The sequence below is a fragment of the Saccostrea echinata genome, unplaced genomic scaffold (genome assembly GCF_033153115.1).
Source record: "Saccostrea echinata isolate AGI-Se365-2 ecotype Australia unplaced genomic scaffold, CSIRO_AGI_Sech_v1 ptg000034l, whole genome shotgun sequence".
NCBI classification, from domain to species: domain Eukaryota; kingdom Metazoa; phylum Mollusca; class Bivalvia; order Ostreida; family Ostreidae; genus Saccostrea; species Saccostrea echinata.
In genome coordinates this window covers 266,958-281,685 of record NW_026889783.1, presented here as the reverse complement: position 1 = coordinate 281,685, position 14,728 = coordinate 266,958, and the positions used below count along the sequence as shown (strand labels likewise).

The window sequence follows — 14,728 nt, the reverse complement described above, 5'->3', positions numbered from 1 at the left end:
AGGTCATACGTCATTTTTTCGTATATTTTTCAGAAGCATATTGTTTCTGAAAAAAATGCGTTAATTCAACTGTGAATGACGTATGTACAGTAACCATAAAACAAGAAATTTTAGTTTTCGATTTTTAGGCAACCATGTGCTGCAAAACTGATGGAATGCAAATATATAAAACGCACGAGTTGTTTAACTTTCTGCACAAAATTGATGACGTTTTTCACACAAGAAGCAAAGTATGGCGGAAAATGAGGACTCGAACGACCGAAATACGACAGATAATCCGATAAAAGGCATTCTGAAACGAAAAAAGAAAGAAGAGGAAAGTGCAGAAAATCCTGTGAAGTCAATTTTGAAAAAATCTAGAACTTCAAGTGAAGGTGACAGGGAGACATCTACTCCACAACCCCGTAGTATTCTGAAAAAGAGGTCTGACAATGCCGGCGATACCTCGTTAGAACAAAAGAGCACAGAAGACGAAGAAAAGAGCAAAGTCTTGCCAGTAAAAGTTAAAGTGGAAAAAGATTTTCATGAACCTGCAAAATCACCAAAAAAGTCCCTTGAAGGGAAACAACTGAAGAGTAAAGTCAAGGCTGAAAAGACATCACCCCCATCAGCCCCACTGAATGTTGATCTCTACAATGAGGACGACGACGATTATGGTACAAAATACATCTTGAGTTAATTTTTAGCTATGTTAACCGATTTTTATGCCCCACCATGAATATGGCTGGGGCATATAGTGTTTTATCATGTCCATCTTTCATCCTTCCATCTGTCCTTCCGTCGCACTTTGTGTTTAGCTCAGTTCAAAGCTCAGTTTCAAAGAAACTGTCCAAGATATTTTCACCAAACTATATATGCTGATAGATAATGATGAGAGCTATGCAACTGCATCAACATTTTTTTTACCTTGACCTTTCCTTTGACCTTGACCTCGCTTTTCCTAAATTAGTGTTTAGCTCAGTTTTAAGGATACCATTCAAGATAGTGTAATCAAACTTCATACTGATGAGAGCTATTCAACTGCATCAACATCTTTTGACCTTGACTTTTCCTTTGACCTTGACCTCACTTTTCTTAAATTAGTGTTTAGCTCAGTTTTAAAGAAACCATTCAGGATAATGTTATCAAACTTCATATGTTGTTACATACTGATGAGAGCTATTCAACTGCATGAACATCTTTTAACCTTGACCTTTCATTTGACTTTGACCTCACTTTTCTCAATTTGTGTTTAACTCAGTTTTAAAGAAACCATTCATAATATTTTTATCAAACTTCAAATGCTAATACATACTTATTTAAGCTTTACAACTGCATCAACATTTTTTTTACCTTGACCTTTCCTTTGACCTTAACTTCACCTTGACCTGTCCTTTGACCTTAACTTCATTTATTTTAAATTTGTGTTTAGCTCAATTTTAAATAAACCATTCAAAATATTTTTATCAAACTTAATATGCTGATACATATTTGTGAGAACTATGCAACTGCATCAAAAATGTTTGACCTTGAACTTTCTTGTGATCTTGACCTCACTATTCTTAAATTTGCATTTTGCTTAGTTTTAAAGAAACCATTCAAGATATATTTATGTAAGCTTTTGCACTTATACATAATTTGGTGAGAATTTATCATCTATATCTAACTTGTTAGATTTCAGTTTCAAAGAAACTATTCAAGATATTCTCTTCAAATTCCATACACTAATACAAATTTTCATGTTGCATTACTAATATACCCTCGGCGGGGCATTCATGTCCTATGGATATATTTCTAGTTTTAATAATCATGGGTAGACTTTACTTTACCGGTCCCCAGATCCACAAGATCTGCACACTCATTGCACTATGACGTAAGGTTTACATCACTCAACTAAAAAGGGTTAGTCTTGCACATTTTTCAATTGGTAAGGGTTAGTCTTGCACCCACCTGAAAGATTAGGGTTAGTCCTTGCACAAGTTTTCGACTGATTAGGGTTAGTCCTGCATTCATCCTAGAGATTAGGGTTGGTCCTAGCACATGGGTTATTCTAGCATCCACCTGGGACCTTTGGATTAGTCCTTGCATACCATCCGAGACATTAGGGTTAGTGTTCTTTTAGATTAATTAAGAAATTCAGTTGCTTCTGTATTTTTTGTAAGATCAAAATTCAGCTTCAACAACATCTCATTGGTTTGTTTAGATGAAAAAAGGCTAAGTATGAAAGAAAAGGTATTAGGCATGCCCCACATGCACTTCTTGACAAGTATTTTTTGTCTCCTTTTCACTGAATAAACAATATTAATTACTTTTTTTTCAGATAACAAGGTTAAAAACTTAGTTTAGGCCAAAATAAAAAATACCTTTGTTTCCCCTAACGCAACCGACCCAATTGAAATGCACCGACTGGAAATTTTTTTTATAAGATTATTTCAATAATTTTTTTTTAATGTTTATCAACTTTTATAAAATAGAATTCCATCAAAATCCGTTTTTATCAGAAAGTCTGATTTTATTCTGTGAGTGTCAAGCGTTTGTTGGAAACAAAATGGCACCCATAATATGTGGTCACGGAGGGTTAGTTCGTGTTTTAAAAGAAAGGTAACGTATCAACCTTATGCCTTCAGCATATAAGAATCCTACACTCTTGAAACACTTTGTTAATAAAGTATAATATACAATGACCTATTAAGAGAGTGTTGGTTGTATTTACTAACCTGTCTTAAAATTAAGGTACGTATAGAGAGCATGGTTAGACCCGTAGGCCCTCCTAATGACACCCTTCATGTGCAGACAAGGGCTCACATTGTGAACACACCAATCAATTTACTGCGTTTTATTTAATTTGAGCTTTGATCTTATAAACAGTTCATCAATATTCCTTTGGTTTGTCACAATTAAATAGTGTTAACATACTTTTTTAAAATAGATTTGAAATTGTGATACAAGCTCTGTATTTTTCTTCAAGGCCCTTGAAAATTGGTTGTTCCTTTGATTTGAATTCCTTTGATAATTATTGGGACAACAACATTTATTTAAACATTTGTCTAGTGAAGGGCTCCAAATTTAGAGTTGTACGCAACACTTTAGGCCATTGAGCTGTAAGGGATCTTTTTTGTGCCAGTATCTACTGCGACATTGGACCTAATTCTTTTTGGTCTCACTTGAAGAACAGGTCTCAACGTCCCCCATTGGGATTTGAACCTTCAACTTAGAAATAGCTCCTTACTTCGAGACTCCAAAACGAAATGCTCTGGAACCACTGCATATTTTGAAGCCCTGAAAAACTACATACATGTATATACTCTGATGTCCAGTCTTTGCGTACCCGAGAATCTTTTAAACAGATGTATTCAATTTCAACAAATTTACTCTGGTACGAGATATTTTTCGATTGAATAATAGCTGTGAATAAATGTATTTTAAATGTTGAGTCTAAACGGCATCTGTATGGTACTCTAGCTGTTTACAAATCGCTGTCTTTTTCAAGGTATCATTCCATTCAATTTTAAGAATGTATTTTCAAAGCTGCTGTCAAAAAAAATTATTTGCCTACCTACCTACCCAACTTGGGATTTTTGGGTCGGGTTAGGGGAAACAAAGATATTTTTAATGATGGCCTTAAAAACAAAGTTTTAAAACTAAACTTTTAACCATAGAATTCAATTTTGGGGTCAAAAAAAACAGTAAAACCTCATACTTTTAATTTTTTTTTTTCCCCGATCGCTCACGTGATCTCATATATATTGAAGTCGCTTGCAGCGACACTATATTTTAGCTTGTTTTTCTGGGAACCTGTAAAGTAAAGTTGTTCCAATAATTACATCATGTAAGGTCATTTCAAATAATTGGGATTTGATTCTGCTTTCTTAATTCTTTGCTTAGATACAAAGTGTTAGAAATAAATAAATGTCATATATTTAAAAGGACTTCAGCAGACATTTAATGCCTAATCTTGCTTAAGTCTAAAAATCTAAAAAAAAAAAATAGTTATAACCAGCCAAAGCTAATAATGGATTTCAAAACATGAATTCTAAAGGTCTGTCTTGAGATTTGTTGAAGACATCAGTCCAAATATCCAGCCAAGCCAAATCTCAGCAAAGTTTAATTTATGGCCAAATATTTACCAGGTGTTTCTGAATTGCACTCAGTCCTTACAAACTTAAGAATCTTTGAGGAGCAGACAGATTAAAAGTGCTAGTATTATGTCAATGTTATTGCATGTATTGTAGAAGCTGTTCAGGATCCTAAAGTTGACAGAAGTCGGTCCTGTCCTTATCTTGATACAATCAACAGGTATACTATGAAAAAAACTTACTTATCTGAGTACATCTAAGTATATGTATTTCACATTCATTTATTAATTATGCAAAATCACATTTAAAGTGTGACTTGTTTCATTACAGATCTGTCCTAGACTTTGATTTTGAGAAACTTTGTTCTGTGTCACTCTCTCACATTAATGTGTATGCCTGTCTAGTGTGTGGGAAGTACTTTCAAGGTATTTGTTCTTTTATAGTGTGATTTATGAATATGATTGTTTGTCTTTAATATATCTTTATATCCATACAAGTATTTATTTTGAAAGAATTAACAATACCATCAACACATTTCAGGTCGTGGAAAACTCTCTCACGCCTACACTCACAGTGTTCAGGAAAGTCATCATGTATTTTTAAACTTATTGACCCAGAAATTTTACTGCCTGCCAGACAACTACCAGATCATTGATTCTTCTCTGGATGACATCATTGTAAGTCACATGTTAGGTATCAGGTCATTTGCTTACATGTATGATATCATTGTACGTTACTTGTTTCATTATCAAATCATTGACATTGAATGAAGCAAAAATAAACTTTCAGATCTTTTTAATTTTGCATTCATTTTTTTTAAAAGAAAATATGTGGGTTTTTTTATTCCAGTATGTGTTGAATCCCACATTTAGTGATGAACACATTGCATCTCTAGACTCCAGCAGTAAGCTTTCTAGAGCATATGATGGCACAACATACCTACCAGGTATGAACATGAATAATACATGTATTTAAATTCTGATTTGATTTTAGATAAGTAACTTGCACTTTCTACAGAAAGTTTGGGTATATGTTTTGGTTATCTCCATCTATCTGTCCATCTCTCCGTCGCATTTTTGTTTTCATCACAACTCCTACATTTCTATTTAAGTATTCAAAAAATTCTTTTTACATGTTATGGGCCTGGTCTTGTAAATGTACAGTCTACCATTAAGTCGAATGTTGACTGACATTTTTCATAAGAATTGTTAGACCATAATTTTCACACTGAACTGTCTATTCCGTTTGCCCAATAATGACGAGGAGCACATGGCGAGTGTTACCAGTCAACAGGGGATGCTTACTCCTCTATGGCACCTGACCCCACCTCTGATGTTTTTAGAGTTCGTGTTTGCTCTGCTCCCAAATTGTGTTGTTCCAATGGACTGTTGAGCTTGATTACTGTTTGTAATCTTCATATTTCACTATATTTACTGGATGAATGGTTAAAGCAATAAGAGCAAGTCAATTCTCAATAATTGCAAGCTCAAAAATTACTGAAACATATTTTGCTTTGGGAGATACAACCAATCGTATTGAATTCTGCATGTGTCTGTGACCTATGTTTTACAGCTAAAGCATCAGTTTCAAGCTTTTTTTCTGAGTACCAGTATTCTCTTTTTAAGCAAGTATCTTTTAAATAATGGCAAAATTTGCATAATGCATAATCCAGATTTGATTTTCTACTGCAAATTGAATTTGGATTAAACATCAAGATTTTTTTTAATGACCTCATCATAGAGTCCAACAGCAGAGACTGTAATTCCTAATACTAATATTTTTCATAATTTTGGGATTGCAGATTTGAAATCAGATGATTTATATTGTGGATTTGATATAAAAATGACTGTTTGATTCCATTTTATTTTCATTTTAGGTATTGTGGGTTTGAACAACATCAAGGAAAATGACTATTGTAATGTCATTTTACAGGTAATGGTAACAGTTTTGTTTTTTTATTCTAAATCAGTGTACCTTCCCTTATCTGATGTTAAACAGTACTGTATGTTTTTCACTTTTGGCTTCAAACTTTGAAGAGGTTATGTATAGTGAGTTGTGTTGAAGAGAAGTTTATCAGTAAATATTTTAACAAGTAGTCACAAGATGTCTTTGAGCAGAGAGGGTTCAACTAAGGGGTAAAACTCTACGAAAAGAAAATTAATAAATCATTTAAATATCTTCTACAGACCCATGGGGACAAAAAAAAAGATTGAACTTATGTGTTTCTTAAATATGTAATGTTCTTGATGTAATTGGGCTCAGCATAATACATGTAACCATAATATTTGATTACTTTTTTTTTTTTCAGGCTTTGTCACATGTTACACCCCTTAGAAATTTCTTTTTACAAGAAGAAAATTACAAGAAAATCAAGAGGCCTCCAGGGGATCAGATGGTTTTACTTGTTCAGAGGTTTGGAGAACTCCTTAGAAAACTCTGGAATCCCAGAAATTTTAAGGCTCATGTCAGTCCACATGAGATGTTGCAGGCAGTTGTCCTCTGTAGTAAAAAGAAGTTCCAGATCACGGAGCAGGGTACTCTACTCTTTATATACTCTACTCACTGATGTTATAGAATAGTCAACAATAAGTTAAAATCCAACCATATCACTGAGTTGATAAATTTTTGTCTCTTGTCTAGCAAAAATATAAATTATATTCCCCTTAGCATCTAATTTTTGTATTAAGCATTTCGATTAATTGCTATATATATTATATGTAAAATATAATGTATAGAAAGATAACTGTTATGAATAAATTATTTTAAATTTATTAATTTTTACAATCATTTGCTTTTCTTCATATTTTCAAGAAAAGACACATTTATCCAATAAACAATGTTTACGGTATTAATCACTACTGGAAATAAAATATAAACAACTATAAAAACCCAATAAGGTCCAATATATGTAATTCCAATTCCAAATCCAATAGTTTTTATAATTTTTTAATAATTCAATCAATAAATTTAAAATATAATTTATAAATATTTCAATTGATGAATTTTAAAAATGATATTTTCAGGTTTAATATTATAAAGACATTATAATTTATTGTGTTTCAATGTTGAACTTGTAATCATTGAACCTGATTTGACATTGCTACCGTACACTCTTTAATTAAGACTTCAGTTGACTGCAGTTTCTGACTTTTGTCACTAGGTGATGCACTGGAGTTTATGTCCTGGTTTCTGAATGCTCTTCACTTGGCCATGAATGGAACCAGAAAACTAAACAGCACCATTGTGAACAAAACTTTTCGAGGAAAAATGAAAGTGTTCACAAGAAAAGTTCTGCCCATTGATTTGGTAAGTTGTACCTAAGAAAATATATTTCTTGTACAGATATATGAGTGACACCAAGTGCAAGAATTATACATTAATAATTATCTATCCTCATTCCTTTTTTGTGGGCTTAATTGAATACTGGATTTTTTTTTTTTAGAAAGAAGAAGAGAAAAAGAAACTTCTTATGACAGATGAATATCTAGGTATGGTTGCTTTAAAAAAAATTACTATTGCAATATTAAAGAATATCTCCTTATATCAGAGATGGAATTTAAGATAAAACCACTGTTTTGTGTTGGTTGGCAGATAAATGTATAATTTTTAAAAATATTTTAGAACATGTGGAGGAGATTCCTTGGTTGTACTTGACCTGTGACCTTCCACCTCCGCCCCTTTACCCTGATGAACTTCAGGAAAACATCATCCCTCAGATCCCATTTGCTACACTTCTCACCAAATTTAATGGTGTATCAGAGAAGGAGTATAAGACCCACAAGGATTCACAGCTGAAGCGATTCCAGATCACAAGATTACCAAACTTTGTCATCATTTTTATTAAGGTAATAATTGCTCTGTTCTGCTGAATTCAAGTTTGTTTGTTGGTTACATCAAACCTATAAATACATACTGTCTTTTTTTTTTTTTTTTAGAGATTTACCAAGAATTACTTCATCAAAGAAAAAAATCCTACCATTGTCAACTTTCCTATCAAGTATGTTTTGTAAAGCACAACTTATTTTTTTTTCTTCAAATTTTAGCTTGATCTTTAATCAGATTCTGTTGAACAATTAAAATTTCATCTTGCATCATTCATATAATGTAGATTACAGTATACAAGATAATACCAGAGTTCTATCTCTTAATTAAATTTTTTAAACACAATTTACTTGAATTTCAGAAACATTGATTTTGGAGATTTATTAGCCCCAGAACACAGAGTTTTACACAAAAACACTACGTATGATCTCATGGCCAACATTGTACATGATGGAGAGCCAGAAAGAGGAAAAGGAACCTACAGGGTCCATGTCCTACACAAGGTAAGGCTTTATTACACATTTTGTCTCTGTATGCAGTGGAATCATCCTTGTTCTTGGGAGACAAATGTTCATGGAATTTGTTGATCAACCTTACCCACGAATTTACATCCCCACAAATGATCTTTGTCAGAGGATTGATTCATTGAATCATCTGTTTAAAGTGGGTTTCCCACGAAATTTTGTCCCCACGAATCAGTAAAATTTTGCCCACAAACATTGATTACCTTGAATTCCATGGTATTTCATGATATTCCATGATATGCTTTGTATATCAAGGGCGCTATAGCTCTTCAAGAGTACAATATAGAAAATGATTTATTGTATCTAAGATGGCTTCCAAACTTAACACACAGCACATGCCCATATTTGGAAGAAGGAGATGCAAATGCATCAAGTTGACCTGTACTGATACGTGTGCTATTGATACCACCAAAAGTTTAACCAAGAATGGAATATTAAATGTTTGACATGTTATTAAATGTTTGACATGTTGGGATGTAAGGATGCCATTGTTTTACAGAACATAGAAGTTGTCAATGAATAATATCCTTTATTAAATGATATACTACATAAAGCCTGTGTTAGATTACAAACTATCATAGTGAAACATCAAAATAGGAAAATATGAAGAATTACACCTTTATCTCTGACATTCAACCAAAATGAGCATTTGGATTGCATCTCTGCAATGAAAGGAGTAGGCAGGTTCATTGTTTTGATACAATATTGATACATTGTTTGAGGATCAATACATTAGAGATATTTCACAATTAAATTGAAACTGTAGATCATCAGCTGAATTAATTATATTAAAAGTTAAGTATAAGTTATCTTAAGATGTGATATCATACAGGGAAAATGGCTTTGTAATGGACAGATTGTTCATAATGTGAATTGCAGCTTAAGCTGTATTGACTAATTTCTGAAACAGATTTGTACCTTATTTTATACCAGGTAGTACAGTAATTAACAATTCCCTTTTTACATGGATTTTGCATAACTTACTATTTTTGCATATGAAAAGTTTGTTTAATTATATGTTGGAAATGAAAACATGTTTCAGAGTTTTCAGTACTTGTACTCTAATCTTTTCATAAATTGTATCATTTATCATTGTTCTATGGATCTGGAATTCTCATCAATGACAGCTATGATACACAAAAGGAATGTTAATAATTGGATATTAAGTAGACAGCATATATTAAGATTAATTTATTATTTTTATCAATATTATTTTGTTAAAAAACACTCTGATTGTACACACAAGTACTCTGAAGTTGATATTAAAATGATGCTTGAGTTTCTGATTGACAACATCTATGTAGTTTTTGGAGACCAGGTCTTTCAACAATCTGTCGGAATTCCCATGGGTACCAATTATGCCCTGTTAATACCAGACTGATTTTTGTATTCATATGAAGCAGAATTTATTCAAAATCTTATACATGAGAAGAAAAAAACACTTGTTGTGGCCTTTAACTCGACATTTAGATATATCGACGACGTATTATCAATTAACAATAGTTACCATTCATATGTCGACTCAGTTTATCCCAGTGAGCTTGATAAAAAAGGTACCACAGAGTCTGACACATCTGTTTCATATTTGGATATTTTACTAGAAAAAGACATTAATGGTGGCCAAACAACAAAGCTTTATGATAATCATGATGACTTCAACTTTTCTATCGTCAACTTCCCTTACTTATATAGCAATATACCTATATCACCTGCATATGGGGTTTATGTCTCTCAGTTGATTTGATATGCAAGGGCATGCTCTACGTATGAAGAACAATTTCTACAGAGGCAAGCTATTGACAAACAAATTGATGAAACAAGAATATTAATAGTCTTGTTTAAATTCATCATATCACAAGTTCCATGGTCAATACAATGACCTTGTCAGCAAATACAATCCAATGATGACTGACATTTTTCATACTAATTGTTAGGCCATTATTTACACACTGAATTGTCTATGGATTTTTCCATTTTCCCCAATCATGACAAGGAGCACACGACGGGTGTTACCAGTCAGCAGGGAGCGCTTACTCCTCCATGGCACATGATCCCACCTCTGATGTTTTAGAGGTCTGTGTTTGCTCTGCTCCCAATTTGCATTGTTTGAATGGACTATTGAGGTTGAATACTGTCTCCTTATTTCATTTAACGAAATATGTTTTTTTTCACAGGGTACTCAGAAGTGGTATGAGATGCAGGACCTTCATGTAACAGACATTCTTCCTCAAATGATTCCTCTATCAGAGAGTTATATACAGGTAAGTAATTCATCTTATCAGTCAGAGAGTTATATAGGGTCAGTAATTAATCTCTACAATCAGAGAGTTATATACAGGTCAGTAATTCATCTCTACAATCAGAGAGTTATATAAACAGGTCAGTAATTTATCTCTACAATCAGAGAGTTATATACAGGTCAGTAATATATCTCTACAATCAGAGAGTTATATAGGGTCAGTAATTTATCTCTACAATCAGAGTTATTTACAGGTCAGTAATTAGTTATATACAGGTCAGTAATTCATCTCTACAATCAGAGAGTTATATAAAGGTCAGTAATTCATCTCTACAATCAGAGAGTTATATACAGGTCAGTAATATATCTCTACAATTAGAGAGTTATATAAACAGGTCAGTAATTCATCTCTACAATCAGAGAGTTATATACAGGTCAGTAATATATCTCTAAAATTAGAGAGTTATATAAACAGGTCAGTAATTCATCTCTACAATCAGAGAGTTATATACAGGTCAGTAATTAGTTATATACAGGTCAGTCATTCATATCTACAATCAGAGAGTTATGTACAAGTCATATTCATCTCTATTCATCTCTACCGTCAGAAAATTGTAGTTTATATCTACTGACATCTGTGAGATTGTAAGTTGTATATGCAGGACAGGAATTGATCTTTAATGTTAAAAAGTTTTACATGTATAAACAGGTCAGTAAGATTTCCTGTCATAAAATTTATAATTTATCTCAAGGTTCCATACAAGTTTACCAACACCCTTCTTCCATTCATGTTTATCAAGACCCTTCTTCCATTCAAGTTTATTGACCCTTCTTCCATTTAATTTTATCTAGACCATTCTTCCATTCGTGTTTATCCAAATCCTCCTCCTTCCATTCAGGTTTAAATTATTAAGCACTTTTATCAAGACCCTTCTTCTACCATTCAGGTTAAACAAAGCCCTATTCCCTCCATTCAGATTTATCAAAACCCTATTCCCTCCATTCAGATTTATCAAAATCCTATTCCCTCTATTCAGATTTATCAAAACCCTATTCCCCTCTATTCCGATTTATCAAATTCCTTTCTCTCTCTGTTCAGGTTCTATTTGGCTCTAAGTCCCTTCTCGTTTTGTTAGCTCCCCGAGCCGAAGGCTTAAGTGAGCTTTTCTGATCACATTTTGTCCGACATCTGTCTGTCTGTCCGTCCATTAATTTTTCACATTTTCATCTTCTCAAGAACAACTAGACCATTTTCAACCAAACTTGCCACAAAGTATCCTTGGGTAAGGGGAATTTAAGTTTATTCAAATGAAGGGCCATGCGTTCTTTCAAGGGGAGATATTAATGGCATCTATAAAAAAAATCTTGTCAAGAACCACTGGCCAAAAAATATGAAATTTAAGTGGAAGCATCATCAGGTAGTGTAGATTCAAGTTTGTTTAAATCATGACTTCTGGGGTCATGATGGGTGGACAATCAAAGTTTTAGATGGAAGTACACAGGAAAAATCTTTAAAAAACAACAAAGTCATAATTAGTCATGTTTACATGGAAGCATCCTCAGGTAGTGTAGATTCAGGTTTGTTAAAATCAAGACCCCCAGGACTAGGGTGGGGCCACAATGGGCAATTAAATTTTATATAGGAATACATTGGAAAAATCTTTATAAATCCTCTTCACAAGAACAGCTAAGCCAAAATTAGTCATATCAATAGGTAGTGTAGTTTTAAGTTTATGCAAATCATGACCCTAGGGGTAGGGTGGGGCCACAGTGGGCGATTAAAGTTATACATAGGAATGTTTAGGAAAAATCAATTAAAATCTTTTCTCAAGAATAACAAAACCATGATTAGTCATATTAATATAGAAGTATACTCAGGTAATGAAGATTCAATTTTGTTCAACTTTTGACCCCCAGGAGTAGAGAGGGGCCACACAGGGGATCAAAGTTAAACAAAGGAATATATAGGAAAAAACATTAACAATCTTCTTCTTGAGAACAACAAAGCCATTATTAGTCATAATAATTCAGAAGATCAAACATATAATTAGGAAAAATCTTGAAAAATCTTCCAAGGCCATGATTAGTCAAGGAAATATGGAAGCATCGTCAGTGTAAATTCAAGTTTAAACAAAGCCTTTCTTGTATCATCCAGATAGAGCAAAACCCTTTTCCTCCATCTAGATTTACAAAGCTTTCCTCCTTTTTTCCAGATTTAACAAAGCCCTTCTCATTTTGACAGATTTTACAGGGCCCTTCTCATTTAAATCAGTTTTAACCATGCTTTTCTCCTTACCAGCTTTAGCAAAGCCTTTCTTCTTCTTATATCCAGAAAACAAAAGCCCTTTTCCTTCGATCCAGATTTAATAAGTCCCTTTTCCTTCTATTAAGGATTAAAAAAGCCTCTCTACATTAAAATTTAAAAGCCCTTCTCCATCCAGATTTAGCAGAGCCCTGTTCCATTCAGGTTAAATATAGATCTTCTCCTTTTATCCAGATTTAACAATGCACTTCTTCTGTCAAGATTTAACAAAGCTTTTCTCCCTTCATCTAAATTTCAGAAATCCCCTCTCCCTTCCTTCATGATTTTCAAAGCTCTTTTTCCAATCTAGATTTTACAAATTCATTCTCCATCTATCCAGATTTAACTAAGCCCTTCTCCTATCCATATTTTAACAAAGCCATTCTCCCTCCACCCATATTTAACAAATCCCTTCTCTTATCATCCAGATTTAACAAAGCCCTTTTCTTATCATCCAGATTTCACAAATTCCTGCTCGTATCATCCAGATCTAACATCCTGCTCTTAGCATCCAGATTTACCAATGCCCTTCACCTTCCATTTAGATTTAACAAATCCCCTTCTCCTTCTATCCAGTTTTAACAAATCCCTTCTCCTTCTATCCAGATTTAACAAACTCCTCCTTCTATCCAGATTTAACAAAGCCATTCTGCCATATAGATTTCACATGCCTTTCTCCTTCCATCCAGATGTAACAAAACCCTACTTTTATCAAGATTAACAAATCCTTTCTCCTTCCATGTAAATTTCACATTAAAGCCTTCTTTCCATGTAGATTTAACAAAGCCTTAATGTAGACTTCACAAAGCTTCCTCCATTCAGATTTAATCAAAATCGTTTAGATTTTATTTCAGTGTGTCTTCTTCCATGAACTTTATTGGAAGTCTTTCTTACATCCAGAATTATCAAAGTCCTGCTCCTCCCATTTCAATTTACTGTAGGTTTACTTAAAAAAGCGGGCTGTGGGGTTGAAATTTTCTTGGAAAACCCACTAGCCCAGGGGCTTCTGATCAGTAAAAAATTACTAGCCCAAACCTCAAACTAACTACTTCAACAATTTTTTATGCGAAAACATCACAAGTTAAAGTTTCAAACCCTGTGGTGATTGACAGAGAAGCGAAAGTAAACTGATGAGAATATTTTTTCCGTTCTGCTAATCCGACAGATTATCATTACATTTTAATTGGCTAGCCCGAGTCTTAAAATGACTAGCCCTGGGCTTTGGGCTACTGTATATTTCAACCCCAGGGGCTTCATATTTTAGTGGCTTTGGCATAGACAACTTTGTGCTAATTCACGAATACATGTACTATTAATAATTTGTTAAATAAATACAACACATGGTGTGGACTTGAGTAGCGCTAATTCATGATTACATCATACACTCAATACCGAGTGAATGCGCTAAATTTTGAATACATCCATTTATATACATGTACAGTATCAAATTGATTCTCCTGATCCTGTAATTACAGATATTTGAATTGAGGAGGGATATACCTAACCCAGTATATGGTAAGAATCCAGAGGAAATGGTAGCACAAGAACCAGAATCCATGGAGCTGGACAAGTGAGGCTGGACATCGTTAAAAATAGGAGAGACTAAAGGATGTCGAGTGTCTGTCACAGAAGAATTAAAGATCAGTTCTGTATTTTAACTGTAGGATAATAAATTATCACCTATGTACTTTTTCATTCAAAGTACAAAATAAAACATTTAAACCATATTGTGTATTATTATTCATCAATGTTACTGCTGGAAAGAAGGGTGTATTTTTGAATTTTG

General features: G+C 33.3%; 1 protein-coding gene across 1 annotated transcript; it reads left to right on the top strand.

The window, feature by feature from the left end:
* The first annotated feature begins 208 nt into the window (after window positions 1-208).
* On the top strand, window positions 209-14,669 carry LOC133199463 (ubiquitin carboxyl-terminal hydrolase 39-like). Its single transcript, XM_061335266.1, has 14 exons — window positions 209-656; window positions 4,212-4,275; window positions 4,386-4,480; window positions 4,596-4,732; window positions 4,905-5,001; window positions 5,932-5,987; window positions 6,364-6,589; window positions 7,216-7,361; window positions 7,498-7,543; window positions 7,677-7,900; window positions 7,991-8,052; window positions 8,239-8,380; window positions 10,576-10,662; window positions 14,418-14,669. The coding sequence occupies exons 1-14, from the start codon at window positions 233-235 to the stop codon at window positions 14,514-14,516; spliced, it is 1,905 nt and encodes a 634-aa protein (XP_061191250.1). The 5' UTR covers window positions 209-232; the 3' UTR covers window positions 14,517-14,669.
* Window positions 14,670-14,728: the final 59 nt, after the last annotated feature.